At 38.1% G+C, this 15,810-nt stretch overlaps 1 protein-coding gene across 1 annotated transcript in view; it reads right to left on the bottom strand.

Annotated features, from left to right (window-relative positions):
- The window catches only part of psmd11b (proteasome 26S subunit, non-ATPase 11b), a 21,089-nt gene extending 6,443 nt beyond the window's left edge, over nt 1–14,646 (bottom strand). The window contains exons 1-11 of the mRNA XM_079845845.1: nt 14,520–14,646; nt 12,485–12,586; nt 12,199–12,395; nt 11,755–11,812; nt 10,836–11,030; nt 10,597–10,741; nt 4,689–4,749; nt 4,422–4,484; nt 4,204–4,329; nt 2,124–2,159; nt 1,880–1,931 (exon numbers count right to left, since the gene is read on the bottom strand). Coding sequence (XP_079701971.1) covers nt 1,880–1,931; nt 2,124–2,159; nt 4,204–4,329; nt 4,422–4,484; nt 4,689–4,749; nt 10,597–10,741; nt 10,836–11,030; nt 11,755–11,812; nt 12,199–12,395; nt 12,485–12,586; nt 14,520–14,610 — 1,126 coding nt within the window. The 5' untranslated portion in view covers nt 14,611–14,646. The remainder of the gene's footprint in view (nt 1–1,879; nt 1,932–2,123; nt 2,160–4,203; nt 4,330–4,421; nt 4,485–4,688; nt 4,750–10,596; nt 10,742–10,835; nt 11,031–11,754; nt 11,813–12,198; nt 12,396–12,484; nt 12,587–14,519) is intronic.
- Between the last annotated feature and the right edge of the window lie 1,164 nt (nt 14,647–15,810).

Genomic DNA, 15,810 nt, shown 5'->3' with positions numbered 1-15,810 from the left:
CCAACAACCATGCCACGCTCAAAATTGCTTAAATCACCTTTCTTTCCCATTCTGCATTAATGAGAAATTGAACAGGTGTTCCTAATAATCCTTTAGGTGAGCATGCATATATATATATATATATATATATATATATATATATATATATATATATATATATATATATATATATATATATATATATATATATATATATTATACTATGAAATTACGTACACAAAAATATTAAGTCTTTATTTTTTTTAATTAAATGCTTATTAGTTACTTTATTATTCATTACCCTTTACAAGTAAGTTCAGTGCCACCCAAGTAAAGAGCTATAGGGTTAACTTTAAGCTTGTTGGCTCGTTTTTGGAGTAGTGGAGTAATGGAGAATGAGGGTACATAGAGCGAATCGGATAGCGGTAAGTTAATTCATTCAGAGCGGGACTCTCACAGTGCGCTGAGAGTACACAGTCTGGTTGAGAGTGAGAGCGATTCAAAAGCATAAGGAGTCATTTCTCGTTTGCTCTCGAAACGCTCTCGCGGGACTTTGCTGTCATACGCCGATCGGGCATCGAACAAGCATATTCTCCAGCGCATACATCTACTGTACACTCGTTATTGTGGTGCATTGTGGGATTGAATGAGTGCACTCAAAAACATCCACTATTGTTTCGGACACCACTACAAATGGATGTTCACTCAAATAGTGCCCTATTTAAGGGTATAGGGGGCGATTTCGAACACAGCCCTGGAGTTGATTATAAGTGTGGTATTTGCATTTGGAATCTACTGCTGTGAACCCACATCATGTGTTCAAAGGAGCTCTCCATGCAAGTCAAACTGGCCATTATTAGGCTTCAAAAACAAAACAAGTCCATCAGAGAGATAGCAGGCACATTAGGAGTGGCCAAATCAACAGTTTGGTACATTAAAAAAAAAAAAAAAAAGAATACACTGGTGAGCTTAGCAATATAAGGCCTGGACGTCCACGGAAGACAACAGTGGTAGATGATCGCAGGATCCTCTCCATGGTAAAGAAAAATCCATTCAAAACATCCAGCCAAATAAAGGACCAAAAAACATCTAAAAAAGCCTGACCAGTTCTGGAAAAGCATTCTTTGGACTGAAAGATGAAACTAAGATCAACCTGTTCCACAAACAAAAATAAAGTATGGAGAAGGCTTGGAACAGATCATGATCCAAAGCACACAACGTCATCTGTGAAACATGGTGGAGGCAATGTGATGGCATGGGCATGCATGGCTTCCAGTGGCACTGGATCATTGATGTTAATTGTTGATGTGACAGAAGACAAAAGCAGCCGGATGAATTCTGAAGTGTATAGGAAAATACTGTCTGCCCAGATTAAGCCAAATGCAGCAAAGTTGATTGGACGGCGCTTCACGGTACAGATGGACAATGATCCAAAACACACAAAACACACAAAATGGGGGGACTGTGTATAAAAATAGTTGCAGTTCCTAAAATATTTACTTTTTAAATTTGTTCAACCCCTTGAATTAAAGCTGAAAGTCTGCACTTCAAATTCATCTTGGTTGTTTCATTTTAATATTATTCTGGTGGCATACAGAGCCAAGAGTATGAAAATTATGCCTGTGTCCAAATATATATGGACCTAACTGTATATAGAGCAGAAAAAAGCAAGACATTACTGGGAAGAGAGGGGGAATGATGGGTACACATCACAGGCTAGATTTCAGTCACCCATGAGCACTTTTGGTACAAGATGTCTGTTAAAACCATTACGACATGGCTGTGGCATTTTATTTCATTTTTTTACTTGGGTTGGTTGCGACTTTTTGTAATGCTTTGCAATAAAAATGCAAAAAGATAAATGACAAAGAAAAGTAATGACAAAAAAAAAAAAACTAACCATGAAACTTTTTGTCCAAGATCATTTGTGACAGTTTTCTCTCAACATCATCCTGTGAGACACAACACATAACAGACAGAGCATTTCATTTTAGCAATCTTGTATACATGTTTATGCATCTATTGTTTGATTTTATAGTTTGTCATATTTTTGGTTTATTGTGACATTGAAGGCATTATGATTTCCTGAGCTAATATTAGTTTAAGCTATACACAATGAAATGTATGAAAAAAACAGTTCATACCTTTGAGAGTTTGATGAGACCTGCTATATGTGTAATCTTGAAAAGAGAGAAAAAGGCATAAAAGTTACTTTCTATTACTTTCGATGAAGTAAAATTTGTAGGGCTGGTCAGAATAAAAAATTGAGCTTCGAATCTTCGGTAGTAATCAACACTGAATATTCTAAGCTTCGGAGGGAGGGGGCTGAACATATTCTTCTCTCTAAAAAAGGCAGGAACCTCGAGAAGCGGCACGCCTCACGCGGGCAGGGCTTATATGCTCCGAGAACAGACACTGCACTAGTTATACAAACACACAGGTCTGTTACATCCCAGTAACAAGCTCCTATATTTCACAGTAGATTCATTTTTTCCTGCATTTAATTTTTTTTGGCGGCCGCCAAACCAATTTTTTGTCCCGCCAAAGCCTTATTTGATCAGTTATTGTGATTTATGAGTGATGTAGATGACTGCTGCGCTTGTGATAGGGCGCATGTTAAGAGTGACAGAGAGAGGGAGCAGAGAGCCCCTCTCCCGCACGCACTCTCTCTGTCTTCAAAATATGCTTATGTCTTAGCTCTCTCTCATATTAAAATCAAAAGGTCGGAAGACCGAATCCATGTTGCACGTGGCGCATTTGGACAATTTTTTTCCTTGAATTACTGCTGGGTGTGAATTGCGCTCAAAAAAAAAACATTTACTCTTCTCTGACCAGATGACATAAACCATACTTTCAATAAACGGGAAACAAATTATATCCAGTTATGAAGTGTTTTCTGTGTTGACAAATCTTTTGCAATGTTCTAACAGACGGGATTCACACACAACATGTCTGCTAATGTCCGATTCGCGACCTAATTGTTTTAACAACTGGTAAAAACATCTGATCTGTCCAACACTGAACTCACGAATCAGTTTATTCATTTACTCAGAACACCTCTGAAATGAGAACACAAGTGTGCTTACCCAATTTAGCATATTTATGTGTAGTAAAATAAATAGAATGCGCTCGCAGATCACATGGGTAGGGTACTTTTTACTGTGTGCGTGTGTGTGTGTGTGTGTGTGTGTGTGTGTGTGTGTGTGTGTACGCGCGTGGTGTGTGTGTGTGTGTGTGTGTGTGTGTGTGTGTGTGTGTGTGTGTATGACCATGTCTGTCAGCCACCACCGAAGACCATTTTTGACCCAGGAAAAACCCTGCATCACTTGCCCACCGCGCCACCGCCCCCCACCATCGTTTTGATTTTGTTATAGTAATAAAATAATTTAGTTCAGTTAGAGAACAGACACCACAAATAAAAACTGAATGTGTCTGCCCAATACAGCGTAAGCCAAACGAGTCGCAGCACAGACCAGCAACAGGAGTCAGATTTCATTCATCATTCAATGAGGAGCTGAAAGATTTTATTTCAAAGCTAAATGTAAAAAGCACCTATTTAAAGAGTTTGTCATTGTACTGTTTTGTTGTGTTTTTCATTAATAATAATAATAATAATAATAGGCTAATGAACCCGTTGCCAAATTCGCGCTAATTCTAAACCGAAACTAAAATGACCGTCATTCGTTCACGGCCGCACAGTGCACACAAGCAATGTAATGTGACGGTGAGGGAAAATTTTCTCACAGTCTCATCCCTAACGGGTAAAAAGGCTAATACATTTTGATTCTATTATTCTATTTTCCACAAGGTTCAGCTCCGGCATGCACTTCTTCTGTATAAACTCATGCAGTTGTGCGCTCTAGAAAGAGAATACTCAGTTGCAGGGAACACTTAGGCTAAGAAGCAGCAAATATATGTATAACAAGGTTGGGTTTCTATTCAACAGTCCATCCTATTAAAAATGGCTAGGCTTTAAGATAATTGTAAAAAATATATATATATTACTGTATAAAAAGTATTGTATTTCGCCAGATTTTATGGTGTAAACATTCAAGCGCAAATGAGAACTGTTTCAAGGGGGATGCCAGGTGTGGAAAAAAATTTTATAAATTTGAATCCCAAAATTGAAAATCGAATACCAACCCACCGAACAAATTTTCAAATATTCTGGACCAGCCCTAAAAATCTGTTGGAGTTATCAGTGAAATTATGCACACACACTACCTGTACTCTGGAAAAAGGCTCAATGACCCGAATGAGGTTCTGTTCCAGCAAATTGTCGTAAAGCGTGGCCAAATGTGTGCTGATGATGGGGTCGTCCCTCAGCTCCTTAGTGTACTCTGTCAGGGCCTTCATGTGTGAAAGAGCAAACAGAAAGCTGAGCATGACCTCAGAGACATCCATTGAAAAATATATACAGACATCAGAAATCAAAATCTCACCTTTTCAAAATCTGCTAATGATCTGTTCTTGCTGGCTTGTGCTATACATTTCAGTGCATCGGTCTGATGGAGAAAACAAAAATTACAGGGCACAACGATAAATGAGCACTTGCTTAGAAAGAAAAAAGATTTGTCAGACATGTAACAGGTCATTAAAAGCACACGGTCAAACATTAAAAGCCTGGTGCACATAATTGCCTCTGCAGAGCATTTGTTTGTAAGCAATAATTGAATCTATAAAAGACACTGGAATTTTTATGAGCTTACCTGTCGCCCAGCATATCGCAGAGCCAGTTTGCCACCGATCAAGGACTGTACCTCCTCCGGTCTGGAAGAAAAGGATGGAATACTTTTATTCAGCAGAGATACATTCATTCCCTACACATTGTATTGATCAAAAGCATTTCAGAAAACGTTTCTTGAGCCACAAATCAGCATATTAGAATTTCTGAAGGATCATGTGAACTTGAAGACTGGAGTAATGATGCTGAAAATTCAACTTTGCCAAAGGAATAAATTACACTTTTAAATATATTAGTAAACATTTATTTTAAATTAAAAATATTTTACAATATTGATGTTTTTTTCTAGTAATGCACCAACATATCAGCAACTAAAAAGTTGAGGGCCACAATCATTGACCAAAATGGTGTCTATTTCGTACACAGTTACAACCGGTAAACATGTCAACTGTGTGTGGATGTTATAGCAGGGATGACAATATTGATTTCTTGTTTTTAACTGATTTTCATTTTGAAATGTATCATGTCTCATATAATCAATCGCTCAATAAATGTTTTAACAGTGGAAAGACGTCAAACAGTTTGTAAACAATATGCAACGTATATATTTTAGTTACCTCAGGAAAGTCATTCAATGTCAAAAGCTGTGTCCGAAACCACTCCCTCTATCTATCTATTAGGGGCGGCACGTTACATGAAAAAAAACCCCGAACCGCTCCGTTCGCTTGTCTCGGTTCGGAGTGTGTGCGTCGCACGGTTCGACGCATGCGCAATGTATTCTCGTGCCCATATGTTACCTCAGACAGTGGGTGTGTGTGTGGACATTAGGGTTGGGCATCGAGAACCGGTTCCAACTTGGAACCGTTTAAAAAATAACGATGCCATTGGAATCGTTTAGAAATTTTGTTTTCGATTCCGATCATCGGTTCCAAACGCGCAAGTTTTCGGAAGTGCTTGCCGCGCCCGTTTGTTCTGTTGCAGCCATGGAGCACGGTAAGTGGCGCTCAAAAGTGTGGCTTTATTTCACTAAAAAAAAAAAAACCTGGGTCGGCACAGTGCAACACATGACAAACTTATTTCTTGCACGGGAGGATGCACTACAAATATGTGGTGTAGCTATAAATTAACGAGTGTAGCGTGTTTGAAATGATGCGCAGGTCTGTCCCTCGGGCAACCCTGCGCTAACCAACGTTATTAACGGGATAGTTCACCCTGAAATGAAAATAAAGCCTTCTTTTACTTACCCTGATGTTGTCCCAGTGCCCTATGTCCTATGACATTTAAAATACTGTTCCTGCACGCGCTCCTTCCTATTATGGCAGTGAATGGCGATCAGCTAAAACATTACAAAAAGTAAACAAATGTATCACGCAACGATACAGGGAGACGCGCGTCATATGGAAAGTGTTCAGGGGCACACTATAGGTTTTGCGAGAAAGAAACCGTATTATTCAGTCAAAACACTGAGCTCGGCCGTTATTCTGAGCGCGCTCCTCTGTGTACACTATGAGCCGTCAGCAGCCACCGGCGCTCATGCCTACTATAATAACTCGCACTGTTGTCATTGCACCCACGATAAGCACACACACACACGCGCGCGCACCATTTTGAGAAATCAAGCTCAATAGAAAAAAACGCGATTCTCGTCTTTTCTATAACGTATATGATAAGAAATAATACTAATAATATAACCTCCTTAAGTGAATATTGTGTACCGGTTGTCATGACAATATTGCACGAGGCTACTGCGGCTTGGAGTGCGCACACACTGGAACACGCGCATTTGAACAACAGCTGGGTGAGTAAAAGATGGCTTTATTTTCATTTCAGGGTGAACTAACATTATCCCACCTCATCATAATCAGGTAAGTGATTGTAGTGTAAACCCCTTGACCAAATTGCGAATTGTGGTGAACAACAACGTTACTGAAATTATTTTTCCCCCTCGTAGATAAATGTAGCTATACGCAGAGCCGGCTCTCCCTATAAGCGAACTAAGCGGCTGCTTAGGGCCCCGCCGCCACTAGGGGGCCCCCTAACTACAGATTGCACTCGCCAGCGTCGCCGCAGTTTATCACGCAAGACGTTCAATTCGCGTCATTCGCACCGCGCGAAAAGCGCCTTCCGCGCCGCGGGACCTCTAGACGCGCGTCAACGCGCCTTTCCATTGACTTAACATTGAAATCAAATCACTCGCGCCAGACACTCTATTTGCGTTTGGTGTGAATGCAGCATAACGTTAGCTGTCCGTCGATTATGCTGAATCAACATTGCTTGCGCAATGGTCCAGCCGTCGGCCCCAGCTCTGGGCTTCAGAACGCGTAGAGACAGACCCACCTCCTTTGAATGTATTTTCTTTTTAACAGTTAACGTTACATGACCTACACTAGTTCTGGGAAAGAAAAAAACGAAAAATCTTTGTCTCAATAGACGCTTATTACAATAAAAAAATAGTTTAAGAACATTCGAGAGAAAGAAAGTAATAGGAAGAGAGAGCAATCATTTGACAGTCAAAATCAAAATGAAGTTTAAAATAAAGCGGTTAAATACAAGCTTTTTCTTATGGTCTTAATTGAATAGGCAGTTAAAGATTATTAATAAATATTAATCTATATAGCCTACTATTATGAAATATTTTATATATTGTTAAGCTAAATCGCCCAGACCATTTAAACCTAAAGAAAACACAGTGTCCTCTCTGAAACATTTTTGAATGATGATCGATACAAGACACCTAAAAGCAAAATGGATTTGTGGTAAATTTTAGTAAAGAACACTGTAAAAAAAAATCAGGTCCCCAATTGAAAATTTTCTAGTGAGCAATCACATCTAAATTTTTCAGTTGGCCAAATTGAATTAATGTGAATTGATGCATTTTAATTCGATTAAAATTCAAGAAATTAAATTTGGCCAACTGAAAATTTTAGATGTGATCGCTCACTAGAAAATTTTCAATTGGGCACCTGATTTTTTTTTTACAGTGAATGTATTACTGTATGTAATCATAAAAGGTAAAAAAATATCTCACTCCATGCTGTGAAGGTTTAAAATATGAACAGTAGCCTATGTAAGAGTTAATCAACCAATAATTAAATAATATAATTTAACATTGGATTTCTTTTAATTTACCCTTAACATAATTGTAAAAAACTAAATGTCACTTTCTCAGGAGGAGCCATTCTTAAATATTTTGGTGGTCGTGGAGAAAAATTTCATGAGGCTGACACAAGTAAATATTTCCCACTGCCTTTCTTTTGAATAGTTTTGTGCGCAACTTCAACATAGCTGATTTTCCTCTTGCCAATAAAAAATTTAGTTTTATAATCATAATTCACTATGTTGTCTAATTGTACTTTAATATTAATTTAAAATTAATGTGTTTTATCTACTCTGCATACTGTATTTATTATTAATTATATTATAATCTCAACAGCTGGAGGAGGTGACTCTACTGCTGCTTCAGTAGAGCATAGCGAGCCGCATACCACTATGGCTAATGTTGTAAGTTAGCTATATATTGTTAATGCTAAATTATTAATATTTATTTGTTTACAACAAATTGACCTTAAATTTGCAAATCTATAATCTTTACTTTTACTGTTTCAGTGAGTGTACTTTAATAAGCAGTAAAATAATTGTAGGCAATCATGTTAAAAGATATACAGATGAAATATGTAAGTGTTAGATTGTATACAGTTGCTGGTTTGCAGTGCAATACTCCATTATTCACTGCAAGGCAGGGCCCCAAAATTATCCTGCTTAGGGCCCCCAGATGTACAGAGCCGGCCCTGGCTATACGCAAATGGCTCACGCTAGTAGCAGTCCTAATGACTGCTGTTAATGCTATTGTTAAACCGGGACTCGGTGTGGAACTCCATTCACCTTTGCAGCAAAGCAAGTGAAAATGCCAGCGGAGAAAGTCCCAAAATTAAAACTCATTATTGAATCAAAATACAATTTTCCTCTGTGAAATGAGCCTGTGACATGTTGTGACTCCACCCCTCAAAGAATCGGAATCGAGAATCGAAAAGAACCGTAATCGAAACTAAGAATCGGAATCAGAATCGTTCAAATCAAAACGATGCCCAACCCTAGTGGACATACAGTAAAATAAAGTAAAAGTGGAGTGCTGCAGGTCACGTCACGTGTAGAAATGCAAGTGGGAGAGATAAGGAAGGCTGCCCGGAGTTGGAGGATGCGCCAGGGTCATATAGCAGGCAGGGAAGATGCAGTGCGTATGGAGAGCGGGAGCCGCGCGCGCCCGTTCTGCATTCACACTCTGGCAGTGTTTGTCTCGCGCAGCTGAACCGCAGCTCGTGTATTGCAAATTCAGACGAATATTGTCCATTCTGTCACATTTTCCGGTGTTCTCCTCCGACCCCTGTCTGTCTCATGCTTTGATTTATGATGGGCAGCATATATGTGCTGCAAATGCGACCGTGTTCCCCTCTGTCTCATACACACATGCATATAACATGTTGTATATAAGTAGTTCACATGATAAATGTAACATTTAAAAGTTAAGATATGCTTCTAGTTTTAATAATTTAAACATGCCTTTGAAGTTTGGGCAAAAACTTCTGGCAGTGTTGTGTTTTCGTGTATTTTATTTTTTATTTTTTCACAGTGCTGGATGTCATATGGTGATTGTGAAACACACGGAACACTTAATGGTGAAATTTGTTAATCAGGTCAGCTGGATTAAAGCCACAGTGCATTGTTCTGATCAAAATTGACATGATTAACATGAAAAATGTTACGCCAATGTGTCGGACTCGGTAGACAGCCAGTTAGGAAACAACTTCTACATGATTTAACAATTTTTTAATACTGTATCCTAAATTGTGGATGATTAAGCTATATATCATATGCTGAAGTACATTTCTGGAGTGTTAACGATTAAAAAAAAACAACAACAAGAACCGTACAGAACCGAAAACCGTGACCCTAAAACCGTGATACGAACCGAACCGTGGGTTTTGTGAACCATGCCACCCCTACTATCTATCTATCTATCTATCTATCTATCTATCTATCTATCTATCTATCTATCTATCTATCTATCTATCTATCTATCTATCTATCTATCTATCTATCTATCTATCTATCTATCTATCTATCTATCTATCTATCTATCTATCTATCTATAAGGTGTCGGATATTATGTAGTGGTGTCCGAATTCTGAGCGAACAACTTCATTCCCTACATTCGTGCCCTCTGATTTTGAGCGTACATCCGATGTACACTTAAAAATTCAATGAAATTATATAAAGTAATAGTTATATTATTTGTTATTATTAAAATATATTATTTAGGTAACGATATATCGTTAATTGATATATCACGATATAAAAATGTGACGATATGTTCGTTGATGTAAACGATATGATTTGCAATATAGAGTTGTTTTATCCAAGGCTCAACTTGCTGTATTTATAAGGTATAATTCACCCTCATGTTGTTTCGTTTAACTCCTAAACACAAATTTTTCAATTTGAGTGTTGACGATTACAAAAAAAAGATCAATTATTAAACTTTATTTTTGGGTAAATGAAACTTTAATTTCAGTGTTTCTGTAAAATAATAAAATAATTTTGGTGCATCACTAGTAATGCAGCCTTGATGAGAATAAGAGACTTCTTTCAAAAACATTTGAGAAAATCTTTCAAACCCCATATTTTTGAACAGTAGAGTATAATTTATGATTTTTTTTTTGACACAAGCTACACTTTCTGTATTTTAGCCACACAAGTCATTAAGCGTAGGCGATGCATTATGGAGATGGATTGTACTGAAGAAACGAGAGCTTAAGTATTACTTAGTAAGTCTGCGTTACATAACAGAGCTCGGCGTAACTAGCACAATAACTGTTATATTATCCTGTGGCCTCCCACACACACAGGGATAAAATGCAAGCGGTTATCTCACTTACAAGCTGAGCATGATCTTGCAGAGAAGCATGTATTTCAGTGCAGTAACTGCCCTGGGGCTGTCAATGGAATCGTAGCCCTCAAAAGCCTCAAAGAAGTAAGAATAGGCAGTTTTCCAATCTTTTTCCTCAGCTGCATGGATGATACCTGGAGTGAAAGGGTGAAAAAGTCACCTATCAATAAGCAGCACACTTCCAATCTCAAACGCACTTGTAGATTGCTAAACAGAAGTGAGACTTACCTGACTGCATATCAAGAGCTGCCTGGAGTTTTGGGGGACAGTAAATGGCATTGGCTGTGGTCCTGGCTGAGGTTAGGGCAGCCCTGGCTTTGGGAAGGTTACTGAGAGCATGGTAGGTTTTACTCTCTAGCAGCTGGACCTCCACCAACAGAGCTTTATCATCCATCTTCTTCAGCTCCTGCAGCAACTGGGTGCCTGAGGAGAAAGGTTACATGTTGAATCTAATGTTGAAAAAATAAATCAAAAATATAACAAGAGTACAACAAAAATGTAGATATACAGTAGGGTCCAAAAGTTAGAAAGCTCTATCGAGAATTCTTATATTGCAATTTTCTAAATTAATAAAATTTTTGTTTATTACAAATAGGACTGCCCCCGACTAGTCGTCGTTAATTTAAAATTCTAAAATTTCGTCATGCCTTAAAAGAGCTTGAATGTAACTCTACACCCTTACAGCTTTCATATGGAGAGCACATTTATCTATGTTAACGTTAGAGCGAGCGGCCATGTAAAGTTGCTACTACTAACATGTTTCAAAATGATAAGCCATATTTGAGGACAATGGATGATAGGTGAACGTTTGGATTTCCTGCCCCGAAATACTGCAATTACCACAAGGACCCACCGTTAAAGATCCGTCTCTCACAGACTGCGTGACTTCACCACTTCATGTGGAGTTTTTTTCTGAGAGTCTGCGACTAACCAGCTAATAAAATCTTGATTGACTAAGCCTCTTCTCAACAACTAATGTTTAGTCGACTATTAGGAGGCAGCACTACAAATCATTCAAGAATTTGAGCAAAAAGAAAAATTTTAAAATTAACAGTGATTAAATAAACATGCCTTTGAAAATGTCTTTGGCTCAGACTTCTGGATCCCACTGTAAATAATTTTTTTTTTTTTTTAAGATTATTCTTACCTAGCTGAAGGGCTTCCTGGTATCTCTTGGTGTCAAAATAGAGTGAAATGAGTCGAGCCTGACAAAAAAAGGCAAGGAATAGTGATAAATTATGTTGTTGTCTACTGCTAGATAAATGTAATGTTAAATCAAGAATATATACATATTAAAAAAAAATAAAAGCAATACGGCCAAAAATAACAATGGTTCTGAGGTGTGTTATTAGACAATGCAAAACTCCAAAAACACTGGAATTATTTTATAAAATGTTTTAAAGGCTTTTTTTTTTAAATTGGCACAGTAATACACAATTCACTTGATGTCACATATCTGCATAAATAGTTTTTTTTGGCATCCAATCAGATCTTAGAGTTGGAACTACATTTTATATTAATTATTGGCTTGTGTGGTAGCTCTGATCGTCCCAACAGTTCAAAACAGTTTTATCAGTTGTTTTATGTTTACCTCAAGGGCCTGTCTGAGGAAGGTTCTCTTCTCAGCTTTAGCCCATTCAATGCATTCCAGACACAGCTCAACCTCCTGGCCCGTGGCTGCCTCCATGTCCAGAAATAGATCCAGGAGTGAGCGCACCAACCGTGCTGCCTTTGCCTTGCTTATGGAAATCAGGAAAGGCCTTACAAACTTCAGCAGGCCTCCAAGCTCTAAGAAACATGCAGAATGATGATGGGTCACAACAAAGTAAAGAATTTCCATAGCAGGCACAGCATTGCCCCAAAATGTTGATTGCCACCTGCAGCTTGTCCCGTCTTGGCCAGGAGAGTGCCAAGCTCCAGGATACTTTGCTCCTTGACACGAACCGCCTCTTCATCATCCTCCTGGACATCCCGTCTCACTAAAAAAGCCAAAGTCACAACACAAAGTTAAGTGATAAATAAGACCACCCTCAAATAAACTTCCCATCAATAGAAAGTAATTGACCTAAAGCTGTATAATATATATATATATATATATATATATATATATATATATATATATATATATATTAGTGGTGGGCCGTTATCGCCGTTAACGTGAGACTCTTATCGGGCGATCAAAAAAATATTGCATTTAATCTATTCTCAAAGTTGGGTTGGGAGCTGGGTCTATAACGTTCCTACGCAAGCTATGATGACTTTCACCTTGATATTTTAGCGTGGATGTATACCTAGCCGAATTGCACTGTAGGGGGCGAGAGAACGAACCTGTGTGTATGCCTAGTGTTGTCAAAAATATCCATATTTCGCTATGTATCGATACTGAAATATCTGAAACGATACAATACTCATTTTCTACAGTATCGATAACAGCTGCACTCCCCACTAACAGGAATGTTTGGGATCCATGCGTGTCAGGTCTTAAAGGAACAGAAGTTATTTATTATTCAAACTACAAAAAGCCAAACGATCCCTTACGAGCACACACATTCTGAATGCCTTCGGCAGAATTCAAATGAGCCATTTTAATATAGATTAATTCCAAGATTACAGTGAGATTAATCTAGATTAAAAAAAATTAATCTATGCCCACCACTAATATATATGTTTGTGTGTGTGTTTGACATGTGTTAACTGAAAAAACCTTTCCGTTAATCAATGCACCTTATAGGTCAAATGTGTAATATCTGCCAACTGTTTTAATGACTTTCAACATGCTTTCCACAAACACATCAGCCATTGGTAGGACAACAGATAATCCCACTCCCAAACTCATGTCATTGGTTGAGTCACTGCTGCCATGTTGGGCTGGTCAGGGTGCTCAAAATAACTGTAATGTTTTGATAAAGCAACATTGTTGACACTTTTCGGGGAAATCGACCTACAAATTAAGGTGGAAAGAAATTAAGGATCTGAGAAAAAGAAACTTGGGGGAAAAAAACACTTTACCTTTAAGAACAACAACGTAAAAATACAACCAACTAATTATATCTAATGATCTTAGGTAACTCAATTAAACCCAACTTGAGAGCAATAGGAAAAAATTATAACAATTAAAAAAAAAGTTTGACACGAAAGAAACTTAGGTCTTGGAGTCGGCAAAGATAAACAGACATAAGCGCACATCCTCGGCATAAGTTTTTATTAGTCAAAAACCAACTGATTTTACTGCATCAGACTTCTTAAACTAAGAATGCGTGCTATGACCCAAGCAGAAAGTTCATATTTCCGAAAATATTTAGGATTTCAGCCGCCAAAAACAGAAAGAAATAAATCTCAGTCAAAGTCACGACAGCAAAAATAAATGTCAAAGATTGTCTTAGGGTTGGTATGACACGTCAAGTTAATCAAGTTAAAATTGTCAACATTAGTGAATATCTAAATAAAATGTCATCGGTGGAGCTATTGTTAATATAAAATTAAGATAAATCCCAGAAAAATGTGTTAAAAGGGCCTTGGCCTGGAAGGGTGGCTAATAGTGCAGGCTAGCTGTCCATACTCATCGGGTTGTGTCTCAAAGCGTAGCGAGCTGCCTACCTAGACAGTTTTTTATGGAATCGGAGGAGCGTTCGAACGTTCAATTCATATGTTCGAACACGGATATGAAGACAAAAAAGCTGTCTTTGTTCTATGCTCGTTTCGAACTTTCAAACGAGATCATAATTTCCAAAAACGCTGCCTGTGGAGGAAGCTTACTGTGTTTTGAGACGCGCACACACACACATACAGTACAGTGAGTCAGCACCGCAGCGCCGGCTCATGGCACCTTAGCCTTCCTAATACTGAAGCGTTAAAGTAGTCATGCAAAGTAAAAAGTAAAGTTTTAAGAAAATAATTTGAACACAGCTTTACCTATTGAATGAAAAATGTCAATAGAAGCGTTTCTGTCTGTGCTGATGAGAGACTGAGCTCTCTGAAACTCCACCACTGCCGCGGCTGCCATCTTCCCTATTCAAAAATCTCACTGCCCACAAACACTTGCGAAACAACCCGGAAGTGCGTTAATACGTAAGTGCGTAGGTGCGGTGGTAGGTTGGGTTTTGTAGTCTTTTGACCTTTTCTAGTGTCAGATGGAGTAGCTAAAACATCCTAAACATTGTTTTTTGTTTTCATGCTGTGGATAAAGGTGACTGGTTTGATGATCTGGAACATGATTAAATTGACTTATAATTTACATTAATTATATATACCGGTATATATAGGCTACATAAGTCAATTTAGTAGGCTATCATACTGCTTAGAGAATGTTGTTGTTTTTTATGGTCAGTAGGTGGTGACAGAGCCTACTGTTATCCTTCCATGCCGTCCACAAATATGACCATCCTTCATTGCATTGTTTAAGGGTGAAATCCAATGCATTCTGATGAATGAAAAATCGTATTGGGATTGTATGTAGGCTAAAGTATTATGCATTTTGAATTTTAATTCATAACATCACATTAGGCCTAATATCTGTGCGATTAAAGTTATACACACGTCCTATGGAGACCTTTCTAGGCTACATGATGAAACAAACTAGCTATAACAAATCAAATCCTGAAGGAAATAGTTAGAAGTCTGCCAAAACTGTGTATCAATTATTTTAACCTTCTCTTAATTAAATTAACTGCACATGTTGTATGTTTTAAACTATGTTTTTAATTCATTTATGAAGCCACTGTAATATTGTTAGCCTACATATTATAGGCCTGTTTTTGTATTACAGTGCTATTATAGCCTATGTTGTGCAGGCAATTGGCTTATTTTATTGTGGAATACCACAATACTTAGGATAGGCAAAGGGTATAGCCCATAGACTGTAAAAAAATATGGACGTAGTGTCCGTGACGTCACCCATAGGATTCTGAAGACCAGTTTTGAAGCGTAAAGTAGGGACAAGCTGGCCGTTGTCATCTTGGCAGCGTGTCACTCCCAGATAATAGAAAATGGGCAAAGAGGCAGGACGTGGGTGGAGCTGAGGTGACAGACAGCAGATAAATGGCTATCCATCTGTCACTCACAGTGGCCACGCCCTTAATTATGCAGAACTTTAAGGCTTTATATAATGTAAAAGAATGAGTTATAAAAAAAATTCACCCCCTCAAAGTTGTCATGAAGGGCAAAATTAGCCGTATAGACCAAAATCACAATTTGTACCAGGCTG

The sequence above is a fragment of the Gobio gobio genome, assembly GCF_949357685.1.
Source record: "Gobio gobio genome assembly, chromosome: 20".
Lineage (NCBI taxonomy): Eukaryota > Metazoa > Chordata > Actinopteri > Cypriniformes > Gobionidae > Gobio > Gobio gobio.
The sequence above is the reverse complement of the archived record's forward strand: the minus strand, read 5'-3'. Positions and strand labels throughout refer to the sequence as shown.